Genomic DNA, 16,856 nt, shown 5'->3' on the forward strand with positions numbered 1-16,856 from the left:
CACACATTTTCAAATAATATAATTTTTCCAAGGATCTGTCTGTGGCCCAAACATTTTTAATTGCCTTTATCCTAAAACCAACATTGATTTGGAATTTATTCTGAGCTGTCTTGAGGTTTTTAAACCCTGCTTTAAAACTTAAAGCCCCTTTATACCTACAGTCCTGTCAGTTCTGTTGCACCTGTTAGGGCCTTTACCATTCATGGAGATTTGTGACATCACTTACAGTCATTTCCAGCACAGCTCCACCCAATTTCAACCTGACTGGAGGTTTTATGCCACATTCAAGTCATAAATGGTAGAAACGGGAAAGGTTCTCATGTTAGCCACATGCGAATATCATTGGACAACTTAAGGCAGTTGTATGATTACAGAGTTGGTCGTGTGAGGGTTAAAAATACTGTGCACTGACAATATAACACGTATCCATTAAATGTGGCTTTAATTACATTGAATGACGGACCTTGGCTGACATGAGGCATCCATGTTTGTTTGGTTGTCAGGCACTTCTGTGTTATTAGGCGCCAAGTCAGATGTATATCAGAACTTTTCCCGTTTCCCAGTCTTAATTGGATGTCAACTTGGATGTTGACGCGTACACTGTTTACAAGTCAGAAACCTGTAATTACGAAAACTCAAATATGACACTTAACGTCTTCTCTTCGATTTAGAAAGTCTTGGTATCCTAACATTTCTTACGCTGATTTATTTTTAGATTAACATTCTTTCCTGCATATAAGGTCTGTTTTAGTGTCCTTCAGCACTCAGGTCTCCATTACGGACAATACAATAAACAATGGGGAATAGACAAGTTCTTCTGTTCAATGCAGATAAAGCTAAAACTGCCAATTTTAGTCTTTAAGCTGCAAATACCTTATTTCAAGCCTTCTCTCCTTTGGCTCCTGTAAGCACGTACTCCAGATGATCTGTTCAAAATCTTATCTTTGATTCTTTCTTACAGCACAAAAGGCAATGACCCAAAACAGTACATCTTGTTCTTAGAAATATCCCAGAGATTGGGTCTCTGCTGTACTTCACTGATCTATGAAACCGTTTCACAGAAATGCACTGAATGTATTTTTCCTGTACTTGGAGATCTTATGTTCACACAAAACTAAGCAATGCAAACTAACTATTGGATTCGTGTAAAAGCATGCAATTAAAAGGAAATAGTTGGAAGCTAACTAACCTTCGCCTCTGAACAAACTTCCGGCCCTCGTTAGAGACCAGGAACTTAGTCGCATTAAGCTTGACATTCATTCTCAGTCTACAACCTACTGTACCTTCACTCTCAGCTGCAGTCTGTCGCTCCCTTTCATCTCCTGTGGACTGTGTTGATGTCGCCTGCTGCTCTCACATCCCCTGACATGTGCACTTGGCTTAGACACACTGACACTCTCTCTTCTTGAGTTATTGATGTGCTTGATTGATTTAGATTTTTATCATACAGGTTTTTATTTGTTTTTATGACCTTCAGTTTCTGTAAAGGCCTACGGTATGGAAACCAAGAAATAAACTTCAAATAGGGAAGTTTAAAAATCCTCAGAACACGGATGCTATACCTGCCCTAAAGTTGTTGCCAAGAGGTCAGAAATGAAGAATATGTAAAGCTCAACTTAGTTTTTTGTTGTTTTAATAGAAAACCAAAGAAGAACAGAGATTAAACAGCGCATGTATGCATACAGTCCCTTTTTGCACAACGTAATCACTCACTAAAAATAAATGTGAATGAAACGAAAATACAGCAATCTTATAAATATAGGGCCCCAAAACACCTCAAATACATATACCAAATGCACCAAATGTCATGAGATGTTGGTTTAATATATTTGCACAAATATTCTGACAGTAAGTAATACGTCTACCCCATGATCAGTGCCTTTTACTGTGAAGGTTTGGACTTCATTTTAGGTCATACAACTGCCATTGCAACTAATATACATGCGTTTCACTATTATTGCCTTTGTTATTTTAAAAACAGTTTTCTCTCTTTTTATTATATCTATTTCTATCTATTAGAAAATAAGTCTTGAGTTGTTCATCTTATATTTCTATTTCCTACCTTCTTTGATCACAAACATCACAAATAGTTTGACTCTTTATGCTACAACACTCCAGTATACTTACTTACAGGGATCGTCGTCCCGTTAATGTTTCACTTGGCATTGCAATCATGACGAGGGGAGGACAAACATTTTGACCTCTAGGAAAAGGGAGGAGTCTGACATTGGCTACCTCTGTGCCGTGCTACTCGAGGACGGAGGAGGGAGGGGGACGCACGCAGCAGTTGGGCCGTCTGACATTTTGCAGCATTGACCTGAAAATGTTCTGCTGCCTCCGTTTGTTCTTCTTGTCATGTTGCGGCGAGTCGCCACCAGAGATTGACTTTCGGAAGGAGGTCCGGGCTATCAGTTTCCTCTCTTGCTCCTTGATTTTGCACTGCAAATGGCTCTGAATGGCAAAACCGAGGGATTCTGGGTCCACAGAAGCGCCGTAGACCTCCCAAGTCATCCCTTGTTCATCCCAGACAACATCGTGGACACTGCTCTTTCCTTTCTCCTTCCCTGACAGGTCATCTTCTTCTCCCTTTCTCTCCGGTTCTATCTTCTGTTTGCCAGACTTTGTCTCCTTCGTCAGGGTTTTCCCTTTCGCTTTCGCCTTTACTTTAGGACTTCCAGCTTTATTTTTAGTTGGATCTAACTTTGATGTAGTGTTTGTTGCTGTTGTTGTTGGCAGGGCCTGGTTGGGCTTGGTTGTAACAGCAGCCCGAGACAGCGCAGCATTGTTACTGTCAGCAGATCCGGACTTGGTAGCACTGGCTGTCTCTGGGGGTGTTCCTGATTTGAAAGAGGGAGCTTCAGCGGGGGCTGATTTCACTGCAGATGTCTGAACTCTTGTTTCACATCGGGAGTTACCTGTCTCTCCTTGCTCCTTGTGGTTGCTGTGTTCAATGTTGATTTGATAAACTGGCTGGGTGTTGCAGAGAGCTGACCCGGGCTCTTTAGGCTTTGCTCCTAGCCTTTTGTCTTGCTGCTGGGACAAAGTTTCTGAGTGGAAAACCACGCCGGCATTTTGGTTGGGGCACATCTCCGCCTCAACAGTGAGTCTCTCTGACTTCGGATCAGTAGAGGCGGATAGAGTACTTATGTTCATCTGATGTAGTCCCACACCCCCGTCGACCTGGTAGACTATAGCCAGGCTCTGCGCCTCCTCCCTGGGGACTGCACCACCGCTCGGCCTGCGAGGCACAGCGAACGGCAGGAGGCTTGGACTTGTTGCCACCGCCTTGCTGCACATGTTAGCCACCGCTTGAACCTCCATGTCATTGCACTGCTTGACTGGGGTGGATGATAGGGATAAGGTCATCGTCGAAGCCTCCCTGTACAGCTTGCAGGGCTGCTGTTGCTGCTGCTGCCCTTCAAAGACAGCTGTGTCAGTCTGGCCGGCTTCCTTAGCCACCTGCCCATGTGCCGGCATGTTTTGTATAGCCTGGGGCGGAGTGGACTTCTGTGAAGACACTGGCTGATGTTTATCTGAGGAGACTTGTGGTTCCTTCTCCGAATGTGTTGAACTTGAATTCTTATTTGTAAACCCGGCCACTGCATCTTTGCTCTTAGATGGAGGTGTAGTGGAGGTGAGCAGAGCCGCAGTCGTTTCCATGCTTTGTTTAGGTTTGGGTGTCTCCTGCAGACTGACAGAGCTCTGTGAGCAGCTACGTATATGATCAGCCTCTTGAGATTTCTGTGGTACAGCACTGTCCTTGTTTTTGGGTGCTGAAATACTCCCTTTATTATCTTGTTGTGGTTCAGATGCCGTCTGCCTTAATTCACAGGCATTGTTAAGATTTTTATTATTTGGAGAAACATTTTTATTACTGTCCTCTCGTGCTGCGGCTTTGGCCGAGGATGTCAGCTTTGCACACTCCTCCTCTGCTGCACTTGGCCCTTTTATTCTGCAGTCATTGGTCTGCATGTCGACCTTTGACGCTGAAAGAGCAGTCGACACCCCGGCCTTGCAGATATCCTTTTCATCAGCCGGGCTTAACATTTTCATATTAGCGTTAGAATCCCTCTGGTTGGCTCCTGCCTCACCCACACCTTGGCCTGTTAGAGACAGGTCTGGCATCTGTAGGTCTCCACCTGTAACAAGCTCTGTCTGGTTTCCATTAGTTGGTACTGGTTTGTCAGACACAGCGCTGCTAACTGGTTCACCTCCCTTGGAAGCTGTTTTTTGGGTGTGTGGGAGAGTGTTAGCGGGAGGAGCAGTCACAGATAAGTTATCCTGTTTGTGGTCAGGAGATGCAAGGGTGGGTTTTGGACAAACCTGAGAGAGTTTGAGGTTAGGCTCTTTAGCCCAGTTGGCATTAGGCTCCTTATTGCCCAGCGTGTCCACCACAGCCAGCTGAGGCACCATCTGGACTGTCACTGTCCTTTTTGGGTTAGTTCCCATCCCGGATTCACTGTTTCCCTCTTTAAATATTGTCGTAATCCAAAGATGAAAACAGTTGCACAATATCAATAACTTTGTGCAGTTTCCTAAAGGAGGGAAATAAACATAGACTTAGTTTGTTTTTAATGATTGAGCTTCACTTTTTTTATTAACTTAAATCTTGAATTAGACAAACATGACTCACATAGTAGTCCAGGCCTGGATAAGCATTATGTTAAGTTTCTTTGAACAGTTCACATGCATTTAAATAATCAGTGTTAGAATAAAAGCCAAGCACCAGAACAATCAATGTCTGTCCTGAGTTCAGATTAAAATAGCTGATTCCAAGCCTAATGATCAAATTAATCATGACATACAATCATAATAACACTATGTCCAAATCATAGTAATGTGGAGTGTATGCAGCTATGTCTTTTCAACAAGCCACGTTTCTTTGTACGGGGATGTTGATTGGTTACTGTAAGTGCAGTAACACTTAATGCAGGATTCGAATAACTCTAGAAACTTCTTTTAATTTGAATGTTTTATAAACCATTAAAGCTGTTGAATCTATTTCAAATTCAAACTGCTTAATCCAATTGTACAAAAAACAAAACATAAAAAAATAAGCATAATTGGCGGTAATCCCAGAAGAGCATGCAAACCTGCTGTGTCAGACTAAAGCAAAGCAAAGTTTACAAACTTGGAGGTAAAGTAAGCAAAGTGCAGAAATAAGACTTTGACACATGTGGGCTGAAAGTGCTTACAGATAAAGGATATTTTTGATTAAAATGATGGATGTTCCACATTCAGTGGCGCTTCTTTGGGCCAAACAATCTTGTCTGGTTCCAAAATTCCTAATTTATGTGATTGCTTGGCGGTATCGCCCACTTCTCTTCTGAAGTTATCATAAATACCAAGAATAATCAGTGTTATGGTACAAGTACACACCAAGAAAACGGATCAAACCCCTCTTTTGATGCATCCAGAGGGAGCTGTGATCTTGCTGTTATATCAGTTTAATTGAATATTCATTACTGTTAGAAATGGCACACTTATATGATAATTTAGGCTTAAGTTACATTTCTAAAAAAAATAACCCTGACAAAATGTAGAAAACAATCCCAATTACTCATCTTAAGTTTTACCTTTTTCTGTCAGGGCACTTTTAGTGAAAAAGGGGTGTGTGTTCCTTTAGATCCTATTTTGTCCTGTAATCAGTCAAGTATACATTCTATGCATTAACTGCAGTTTCACGCATCTCCTCATCCCAGGCCTGATGAATGACTCCATCTCAGTCTGTCTCCTAAAAGTGTAAAAGCATCTGGGCCAATTCTGCAAGTAATGTGCCAGCATTCAGCAGACGTCTGAAATATCCGATCCTTCAGACAAATGAATTGCATCGTGATGAAGACTTCAGTCATACAAAACAGCCTGTAGGCTTCATCCAAAGAGGAGGAAGAACCACCTATTGTTAACTCAGTGGTCCACAGAGAGCAAGTTAGCCATTTCCATTTCAGTGACGTTACTGGTGATAATCCTTTCTGCATACTGTGCAGTTCATCTCATTGAAACTAATGTTAAACCCAGTCTTGTCTTTTGAGTTATTCCCCTTTCTGACAACAACAAGCATCATCACAAGTCTCCTCATCGCTCCTCTTTGGGAGGGGGCAACAACAAACGTAATAGATTTTTTTTTGTTTTTACTGATCAGGTCATGTTTATATCTAGATTACTCAAGAGGATCGTTCCTGGCTCTCCCATCTAAACGATCATCTCTTAATGTACTTGGAAAACCTGAAAGAATAATTTGTAAGTGTGCCTTGAATAAAACAGAATAGTAGGCTGCTGTTTTGGGTCATGGGCAGGTGTAGCCCATTTGTGTGTGCTCTCTCACGATGCATCTGCGTGTCTGTTATCAAAGTGCAAATATTTATGGACAGCATATCCTGACTGTAATTTAACAATTAAAACGCCCAGGTGTCTCGGTGGCTTTGTTTTGCCTGCAAGCAGTTTAGAAATAACAGAAAGCGTGTAAATTCATGCACAACGGCAAACATTGCACACATTAAAGTGATGCACACGACCTATTCGGGCCAATTAAGATCTATATCATGTACTGTAGCCTACATTTGCAGTCCTGTCCCACCCCAACACCTCAGAGGCCACTGATATTTGCTCATTTCATATGACCTTGCGGACAAATTCGGCATCTAACACGAAAGACACCACGGTCTGATGAAAGCAGGAGGGTGGCTTACCTTGAGAGGCGCTTTATGTCCCGTACCTTAGGGTGCCGTTTGCGCGTCCGTGTCAGTGAGATGAGGCTAAACCCTAGAAATGAATATGGAAAACCAGCCCTGTGTCGGTGACACCAAGCCACGCCTTCCACCAGAATAAGGGTCTTTTTTAGAGGTATCGATCCTTCACAGCGAAGCGCAAAATTCAAGCGCCCTGACTGACCGACCGTGCGCAATGAGTCACCGCCGTCCGACCGATGGATGCCGCCTCTGAGGTCTTTTCTAGCGTTGCCTCCTGCCTAGAAAAAGTGGACCTTTCACAAAATGGACCTTTCGTGGTGTGTGCCATCCCAGACTAAAGTGCTCCAGCGCAGGCAGCGTGGTGCTGCAGAGTAAACCACATGAATGGATGAATGGGGGAGAGGGGGAGAATGGAGGCAGTGCTGTATCAGCCGCAGGCGTCCATGAGAGCGACACTTGCACTTGCAAATTGATTACTTTTAGATCCTGGCGCTGTCGTTTGTCTTCAAGGGCAGCCTGTAATATTGCCAAGAAGACAGATCGTTTATTTTGCTGTGCCTTTTTGTATCATTCAGAAACTGATTTATGGGAAGACCATAAGCCTGTGTGTTGTTTACAGCATGTGTCTGTTTGAAGGGGTACATTAAGAAATATCAGATCATGTTTCTGAAAACAATCAGGTACCTTTATTTTACAAACTGCATTTCGAAAATGAAGAAGATTTCCTGCTAGATAAATTATAATCAGGACTTGATATCATGAAGTATCCTCTCAAAGAAGAAGCTATTTCAGTTTAGCTGCCTTTCATGTGATATCTGATCCATTTAGAGAAGACTCCATATTTGGAAATTTACATTTCAGTCAAGAGAACAGTTGCTACAAAAAGGTGACATGTGGACAAAAAGGTTGCAGTGATGAATGTAATCAAATTGTGTTTTAAAGATGATAAGACAAACATCACTGATTCCATGCATTAAAAATTTAAGTTTAAATAAATACTTTCCATTAAAACTAAGTTATTACCGGATATTGTAAATAAGTTTCAGTGGACTGGTAATATGCATTTCCTGCTTGACCACTGCAGAGAAAGGATGTCATATTGAGCATATTATCATATCATGAAAGACAATTAGAGGGACAGCTCAATGATTTCAGGCTCTCTAACATACAGTATGCATATTAGAAAAAATGACCTTTTTGGATCTCTATTCATCTGTGCATTGGTAGTTTGTTTAAATGCCCTTGATAACATCATCAAGGTATTTTTTTTTTCAAACTCTGGAAAGCTCCCTCCAGAGCAAGACAAGCTGTGTTCACAGGCTAAGTGAAACTTCATGTGTAAAATTAGTAGAGTGCCCCTGTAACCATAGCGATGGTAGATCAGAAAACAGATGATCCTGGGTCCTGCTGACATGGACCCAGGATCAGAGAAGGCTCATATGGCTCGTTTTAGGAACTGACAAATGGCCTATTTTCATTCATTTGGAGGACTTGTTGGTTTGGTCAGAAATATTGTACAGTACTTACTCATATTAAAGGTTTTCTCATACTTAAGAAACTGTGGTGGTTTGATCGTCCTGTCATGTCATGTCAGCCCTTGCCAATCCTGGCCATCCCATGGACACGACCCTGTAGGGTGGACAAGAGAGAGCACAGCATTCAAAGTCTCTATTAAATTTCAGTGATCACATTTGATTATTTTTCATCTAACCTGTGGTGCTATTAAAATGATTTTGTGCCATGTCTGTCAGTGCTGTTGTAATTGATTTAATATCAGCATTACAGGCTACTTCCTAGCTTTGCCTCGGCTAATCTCCCAGACCGGTATTATAATCTAAGTGGTTACGTTAGGGATTCAGTTTTCAAATAATGCCTGGGTCTGAGACAGGAGGTCCTCCTGGAATGCAGTAATTGTATGAGATAGACCTCCTGCCTTTAAAAGCCCAGAGGGACTGATTAGGTGAGAAGGTAGACTGCGACTTAATTACAGTCGAGTGCACCATTGGTGAGCAACTCAGGATAGGCTGCATGCATTGTTGATATGCCAGTCTTCTGCTTCAGGGTGAGTTATTGCATGCATCCTGTTTGGGAAAAGTGACACAGCTGGTGAAATATAATGTAACGATAAAGATGTGTGGTCTGTAGCCATGATTTTAAACTGTGGTTTGGCATCATGACATAGAAAGTGTAAAACTGTATATCAGTGGTATCTATGGAATAATGGCGACTAAAGCCAAATATCAGTGCCATAATATGATTGGTCTGTTTTAAAAATAGACTTTGATATCAATTTAATCTAACACACATTTTTTCATATTGAGGATCTGGCATCATCTTGTGGTTAAATTGGGAAAGACAGGTATTTGGTTAGTCTGTGACCAGCTGAAACCAACCTTTTCTGCAGACAATGATCATTTTCAACAAAAGTACTGTCAGTGTCAGTTTGAGGACTTTGAGTCATGATGAGTCAGTGGGTTAACACTCCACTTATCTATATCTACTATCAGCTAATGCTTATAAATCACAATCTTTGAACGATAGGTGGTCTGTATACCTATGTAGCTGTGAAGCATAATCTATGCAGTGCAGACCGGTGCAGACAGCAGTAAGGTTTGGACATTAGATGGCGCTGCAGCAGCGTTGAACGCGACTGTCATTGACAGGCTGGCGTGTGCTATGTTCACGGACGTCATGTGAATTAGCCCTACACAATGAATTCAACCCAAATTTCTCGGAGTGTATCCGCCATTTTTGCTAGAAATTGCAACCCATCCGCTCTAAAAACATTTGCAAGAATCTCCATGTAATTATTAAATGGAAGTATGCATGTTATCAAAAAGCTTCAATTTTCTAGGTGCGTGTTAGTGCTAGAGTTGGAATGGCTGGCCGGGCGATGAACGCATCAGAGCCTTGACTGTTGTCAGGAGAAACGTTGCTAACCTCACCACACGGCTGATAGCTTGCAAGTGAAGATAAGTTTGGGTATATCTTTGTCTGACAACATTGTCTCTTCGACAGTGGGGTAAGATTAACTTTCTTTCTTGCTCGTCGTAGATACTATCAAGCACATCAGTACTCGCGACGTAACCTAATCTAGGTTAACATAGCTACTGTAACTGGCTAACAGTTCTCCATACAGTGACAACCTGTTGTCTGTACCGGTTAACTGTCATCTGTGAGTTGAGCTAGTTAGCTTAGTTAATTTAACTAGCCAGCAGTTTGCTAACGTTAATACGTAGTTGTCAGATTGCTTGCTAGAGCACCACTAAACTCGCCGAATCTTTGTTGCTCAACTTAAGCGGAATGGTCACGTTTGTCTGAAGTTAGCATTAGCGTCAATGCTAGCTACTAGCTACAGTGCTAACGTTATTGTTTTGGCTGTTCGACAGTTCGCTAGCCTTCTCCAGTTAGCTGTCCTTTTCTCATTAACATGATCCCGTCTTATTGTAGGTTAACGTTGTATGTTGTATTTGTATTTTAATGGTCAGTCGATCGTATCATACATTGAATAATGAATTAGTTAATCTGCTATGAAACGCAGAATATTGTCTCAAGTGTTCCGACCAGCTGCCATTGTCATCATGACACAGACAGACTAGTGTTTCAGTCCTATTCATAATAGTGAAGGTGAGTATCGCTAGGCAGTGGTGGAAAGTAATTAACTAAGTGCATTCACTCAAGCACCGTACAGTACATACAGTTTAGAAGATGTACTTTACTTGAGAATTTACATTTTAATCTACTTTGCACTTCGACTCTACTGACCTACAGAAAGAGATGTGTTTTTTACTCCAGTAGAACGTAGATACGGATGGATATTTTTCATACAAAACATATGATCAACTGGTGAAGTATGTTGCTTTGTTACAGATTAAAATACTGGATAAACGGTTTGAAAAGTAGATAACATTTAGAGCTGCAGCAATTAGCCAGCAGAAAATGAATCGGCAACTATTTTGGTATTCGAGGAATGTTTTAGGTCACTTTTGATGGAACATTTGATGGTTCCAATTTCTCAAATGTGAGGGTTTGTTACCTTTCTTTGTCTTGCGATATAGTAAATTGATTTTTTTTTTTTTTTCGGTTTTGGACAAAACAAGTCATCTGATGACATCAACCTGGGCTCTAGGAAATTGTGATGGATATGTTTTATGTGTATAGACCAAATGATTAATCGATTAACAAAAATGAAATCTGCAGATTAATCAATAATGCATTCATTAGATGCAGCCATAATAAGATTTGCTGTCATGTTAATAGTATATATATAATAATATAATATGTAACAATGAGTACTTAGACCTTTGATACTTTTCAACATTTTGTTGATAATGGTAATGGTAATACTGTGTCTGTATATGGTTGTACCAGTAAAGCCTATTTGAATCTAGAAATTTGATTACTTAAATACAATTTCATGACTTTTAGTATTTTTACATAGTGGCAGTAGTACTTTTACTAAGTACTTCCTCCACTACTGTCAGTAGATATTTATAACAGTCACCTTGCATCAAGTCTTCATTGCTTTCGATCGCATGTTAACTTATACGTTATACTGTCAAGTAGTTTGCTGATTCATAGCTTGCCAGGACAAGGGGTGCCAATATAACCTGATGCAGGACCATCCATCATTGATGGCGAGCTGAGCCAAGCACCAGTTTCAGGCATTCAGTGTAACAAAGTGGCTTATCAGACAAATGTTTGTGTATTATGTGTATAATGTGTATTAGACTGCATATTAGACAGATTTTTCTGCTTGAGTTCTTCAAGTGGCCGATGTCTTTACTCTGTCCATGCTGTAGAAAATGCTGGGGTATATCTGGCAGTATGTCTACACATCCTTCCTGAGATACTGGCTCAAGTGGCTCATCAGACAAGCAACAGGGAAATGTGAGCTGCAGAGAATATGCTCTGGATACAAGCCTGGGGCAGCAAGGACTACAAAAGCAGGTGAATTAAATCATCACAAATCTGATCTACTTTTCCTGCATACATATTTTTCCATTGTATTAATCTGCATCTTGTGTCCTGTTGTAGAATATTCTCTCCGGTCATCAAAGAACAAGGTAAGAAAAAGTTATCTTTGTTAACTGTCAGTTTTTAATAGGTAATGGGTTATAGTGGTAGTTTTGTTTCTGATAGCAAGGATTTCTCCTGGGAATTTCCAGGGTCAACTTCAGTAGTTGTGGTTTAAGAAAAGCTTTCAATATGACTATTTCAAGTTTCTTTATATAGCTGAAAGACAAACACATAATCACTTCAGCACATTGGGATCATCATCAGGATTGGGGTAATGCAATCGCTTTTTGTAGATTTGGACAATAATCTAACTGCAGCAGATGAGAGAACGAGAGAGTGAGATAGAAGCCTGATTAATCAGCAATAAACTATGTGTTCCCACAGAGTGTAAAGGAAAAGTGTAAAGGAAACTCCCCTAGCTTAACGACTGACTTGTTCATTATCTGTTTGGCTGTTGTATGTGTGAAGTCAAATCAAGATATATTCTGTGAGCTTCATCAGTCCTTATCTTTCAATACAGTTGCCACGCTTTGGCGAATTGACTCTACTTGTCATTTGTGATTAGAGCTAGTTAAGCATTTTCTGATCAACAGTCCATTCAGTGTAGACACAGAAGTGCTTTGAAAGATCTTTCTGTCACTGTGGTTCACAGCATAGATTCTACAGTTGTCTGGTAGCTCACTGTATCATTACTTTTCTGTGACTCCCCCCTCCTCTCCTGTGCTTTTTTCCCCTGTAGGTTTTAAGAGGAGCTTTAGAAACCAACAAGGATCAATTAGTGCCATGTGTGGATCAAATTATGAAAGTGAAGAATGTCAAACCCCAGAAAGATCCACAGTAAGGTTACTTCTTATCTGTTATTTTAGGCTGCATGTCACAAGCATTTCTTTTATTTCCAAATCATATTTAATTAAGTGTGATCTGTGAATCAACCTATTAATTATTAGTTTGATCTCACTACCTTTCTAGGTTCAAGGAAAGCCTACACATCTGTCTATTACAGATAACAGGACATGGCAGCCTGTATACATCTGTGGAAGACTTGAGAAAGGAAGTCTTCAACTCGGAGAACCAAGAACACGAGGCCATGTTGTTGAAGGTGTGTGTTGCTGCTTCTGGATCCACACATTAATAAAGCAGTTGCTGTATATGTTTTAGCCACATGGTTACTGTTCCACAGAACAAATAAGTATATGTCCAAAGTATACGTATATATACATATTTATTTGGTCAACCCTTTGTGGGTCATGAGAGTTATATTAGTATTGCAGTATATGTCAGATAACATCTGAATATGGTGAGCCACCAAAGTGTCTTTGTGCCCTGTTAACATAGACACTTCAGGCTTTAGAAGGAGAGCCTTTTGAGGTTCTGGCAACAGTTGCATATACTTTCAGTTGAACCAGTAACTCAACACAGTGGAAATTTAAAATGTGTAACCCTAGAATGATTTGTACTCTCAGCTGTGGGACCTGTTGATGCCAACAGTCAAACTGGAGTCCAGGATAACCAAACAGTGGGGAGACATTGGATTCCAAGGAGATGACCCCAAGACTGACTTCCGAGGAATGGGCATGCTGGGCCTGATCAACCTCGTGTGAGTCCTCAATGAATAGCAATGAGACATTTATTAACTAAGTTATAAAGAGCTACAGATAACATCAGGACTGACCATTAAGACCATTACCATCTACTGGTTTACTGCCAAAATACAAGAACACTATCACCATTCATTATATCTTTGATGGAAATACCTTTTGGCATAGTAGTTTAATTCACATCAAAGTACAATAACATGAAGAAGTGTGATTGTTGATATAAATCTTGCTAATGTCGCAAAGGTAGTAGTGATTCAATTAGCAGCGTGAGGAATCACAATTTTCTGTAAATGTGCGCTTGCTGCAAAGCAGGGTAAATAATGGTTTAAAAAAGTAAATAAAACTGATAAAAGCAACAAAACATAAGGAAAGAGTGAAACACAGCACAGAAACAGAAAGCTGACCAAGCAAGCCAAACTTATTTCCCAGCTGTGTGTCAATAGAAGCCTGAAAATGCAAATCATTGACAAGGAAATCCACACAGTCAGCTGGACTTGCACATACATATTATTATTATTCTAGCCAAGCAAAACTGCAACAAAGGTAATTACATACATTTTTATCTCTATAATGGTCATCCAAATGCATATTCACATCACCACCTATATTATTTTTGTAGATGATTTGCACACATAATCAGTGCCATATTATTCGTTTTTGGAGCGCCTTGCTAGCTGAATGGTTACTGCCAACACATGACCACAACCCAGCTCGTGACCTTTGTTGCATGTCATGCCCCCTCTATTTCTGCCTGTTTCCTATCTGCCTCTTCACTCAAGCTGTCCAATAAAGGCAAATAATGCCATTTTCAAACCTTGTACTGTAGGATCTATGTCTGAAGATTAAACCGGGCACATATACAGTGAGGCTCCACAGATACCTGTTAATAATTTATCTGTGTGGGGTGATGCATGTGTGTTTACATGTGTGTTTACGCCTCGTCTTCCACTTCACAGTCTAGTAGCCTATATTGTAACATACCGTCATTTCTCAGACAAATGAAAGCCGTGGCAGAATAAGAAGTACATTATCCTCCTGAGACTTCTTGATGGAAAAACAGACTGTGGAGTTATCAAACCCCTAATTGACATTACAAGAGGCTCAGATTCAGATTCATTCTATATTGTCCTCTATAGAGGAACTTTGTTTTCACAGTCTGTACATAAAAGCTGTGTATATAAAAAGTTATAGCTAAGATCATATCAAAACACTGAAGAGTCCATAGACTTCAAAGCATGGACAAACAGGTGACAACTGTGCCTTTGTCAGATCATTTAAGTATGTATTATTACTAGCACTACACAGATAAACATGAATTTATTTATCATAAAAACAGTAGCATGTTCATTTCCTCCATCAAATTAGCAGTTCACTCCTATAACACTGTCAGACTCACAATGGACAGTTTGTAAAAAAGAAACAAAATCGGTGCGGCAGAACCAGAGATATCATCCATTTTACTCTTCGTCCTTGTCAAAATCTGGCGCCCACATTATTCAACTCGACCGCCGATAGTTGGGTCAGAGATTCAGGTGTGTCAAGTTAGTAGCGGCTAATGTAGCCTCGAGTTGCTAGCATCAAGCAGAGATGCAGAGTGGGCTATAGAGGTCTGGTAAGCTCACTTCTTTCAAACTCTACACCCCCAACTTTGACTTTCAAACTTGTCTTCAGCCCCAAACCACATTGTAGGCCCTTTATCAGACTTTGCGCAGCTCCATCTGCAGCCACAAAAGGCTTTATCCAACTTTTTTTACACATATGCAGTCTATTTTACAGTAAACAATAATTATTCTGAAGTGTTATTGCTATTTTACAGTTTTTTCAGTGAAAACTACACAGAGGAGGCTCGCCAGGTGTTGTCTCATGCAAACCATCCTAAACTAGGGTAAGAGAACTTCATACATGTACAGTATTAGTATCCCCATATTTCTTCTGTCAGTATTGTGTCAAAAGTTTGATCTTCCTAAAATCATTGCATCATTTCATATTACTAAAGCTGCCAGAAATAGAGTCAAATCATTTTGCTACAGTTCATGGGGTTCACCACGCCTTCCATGTGTCACCTTTGGCTTGCACTTTATGCTAAATTAGTATTCCTCATCTTTTAGGTATTCATATGCCATAGTTGGGATCAACTTGACAGAGATGGCCTACAGCCTCCTGAAGAGTGGTGCTTTGAAGCCCCATTTCTACAATACAGTACTGGGCACACCTGAGCTCCGGCACTTTCATCAGCTATACTGTGAGTAAAAAAAAAAAAAAATCGCTTTTCAATATTTTTTCTATTTTTCAACATCTCTGATTTTTCTCCATCTACTAGAAAAATACAAAAAACCTTTTCTAATAGAAAGAGAAATTTTGTTGCCTGTTTTTATAAGGTATTCTCTAAAATGTGTGTTTCTTCTCTTCTAGGTTATCTGGCGTATGAATTTGATAAATTCTGGGTGGCAGAAGAACCAGAAAGCATCATGCACTTCAATCAGTACCGAGAAAAATTCCATAACATAGTCAAAACGCATCTACAGGACCTCGATGTATCCCTCACATTGACTGTCTGTTCTAAAAACTAACATTATTCAGAAATATTCCCTGACCTCTCCAGGGCCCCTGACATTGTTTGATCAGGTAGAAGAAGGCAAGAAGTATAAACAATACTGAACATTAAAAACATAAAAGCAGAATGAAAGCTGGTCGGCCACTCGTATTCCTCAAAAATCTGAACAAATAAACAAATGTGATACATTAGTCACGCTCTGTTCATCTTGTTACAGTGATAGATTTTTATAATAGAGCACAAATCCAACACCCTATACCTCAAAAGTGAGCATTCCAGTGTTAAATTAACTTTCGTAAGGGGGAAATGAGAGCTGCTGCAGAGTGGTAGCAGGTCTGTCTTTTGTAAGGGTTAAAGCACTTTCAGTGAGCAAGCAGCCAAATTGTTTCAGTTGAGAGACAGTTACTGAAAAACGGTGATTAACCACCATGTTTGTAGCTGTCTTGTTTGTAATTATGTAAACAAGACTTATGTGTTCTCACAGTTATCCTGCTCAGGAATTTAATTTTTATGTCCGGAGACCATGGCTAAAACTTAATGTAAGGAAATATTTGTGCACGTTTTAATGTGTCCCCATTCATAGGTGATGTGGAACTCATAAATTTGTATGTCTGAAGACTGATACTGCAATTTTATTACCTTTTTATTTTATTTTTATGGTGTGATTTGCTTTCGAGGAAGGTATGTAATGATTAACACATCTTACTCAAAGTTAATAAATACACGTTGATGTTTTGAAATGTGTTCTGTGTGGTGGAAGTGATAGCGCAAGTTAATAAGCAAGCACAGTGTCTGTAAAACAAGTCAAATATATTTAGGGTTTACATAAACCATATTATGGGTACCAGTATTATTTCTTATACAAAGGTGCACTGGTTTAAGCTGCCTAAAATGTAGAATTGGCAGATTTAGATTCACAGGTCTTCAAGTGCAAACTCAACCCTCCCAAAGGAGGTTATCACAACCAAGTGTTTGCACCATTCACCCCTATTAAAT

General features: G+C 40.2%; 2 protein-coding genes across 2 annotated transcripts; one reads left to right on the forward strand and one right to left on the reverse strand.

Moving 5' to 3' along the window:
* Nucleotides 1–2,247: 2,247 nt before the first annotated feature.
* On the reverse strand, nt 2,248–4,449 carry gprin3b (GPRIN family member 3b). Its single transcript, XM_070911761.1, has one exon. It carries the CDS (start codon nt 4,447–4,449, stop codon nt 2,248–2,250), a length of 2,202 nt encoding a protein of 733 aa, XP_070767862.1.
* A 5,212-nt stretch (nt 4,450–9,661) lies between these two features.
* Nucleotides 9,662–16,539, forward strand: elmod2 (ELMO/CED-12 domain containing 2). Its single transcript, XM_070922184.1, has 9 exons — nt 9,662–9,711; nt 11,492–11,639; nt 11,727–11,755; nt 12,448–12,545; nt 12,678–12,807; nt 13,172–13,305; nt 15,123–15,191; nt 15,415–15,548; nt 15,719–16,539. Exons 2-9 carry the CDS (start codon nt 11,495–11,497, stop codon nt 15,874–15,876), a joined length of 897 nt encoding a protein of 298 aa, XP_070778285.1. The 5' UTR covers nt 9,662–9,711; nt 11,492–11,494; the 3' UTR covers nt 15,877–16,539.
* The last annotated feature ends 317 nt before the right edge of the window (nt 16,540–16,856 follow it).

Source organism: Enoplosus armatus, chromosome 2 (genome assembly GCF_043641665.1).
Source record: "Enoplosus armatus isolate fEnoArm2 chromosome 2, fEnoArm2.hap1, whole genome shotgun sequence".
Taxonomy (NCBI): domain Eukaryota; kingdom Metazoa; phylum Chordata; class Actinopteri; order Centrarchiformes; family Enoplosidae; genus Enoplosus; species Enoplosus armatus.

What these genes read in the sequence shown, in the direction of transcription:
- gprin3b (XM_070911761.1), bottom strand. Translation starts at nt 4,449, where the DNA reads ATGGGAACTAACCCAAAAAGGACAGTGACAGTCCAGATGGTGCCTCAG.
- elmod2 (XM_070922184.1), top strand. Translation starts at nt 11,495, where the DNA reads ATGCTGGGGTATATCTGGCAGTATGTCTACACATCCTTCCTGAGATAC. An exon ending in AGCAAGGACTACAAAAGCAG is followed by an intron (nt 11,640 to 11,726) that starts GTGAATTAAATC and finishes GTCCTGTTGTAG; the next exon opens with AATATTCTCTCCGGTCATCA. An exon ending in AAACCCCAGAAAGATCCACA is followed by an intron (nt 12,546 to 12,677) that starts GTAAGGTTACTT and finishes CTACCTTTCTAG; the next exon opens with GTTCAAGGAAAGCCTACACA.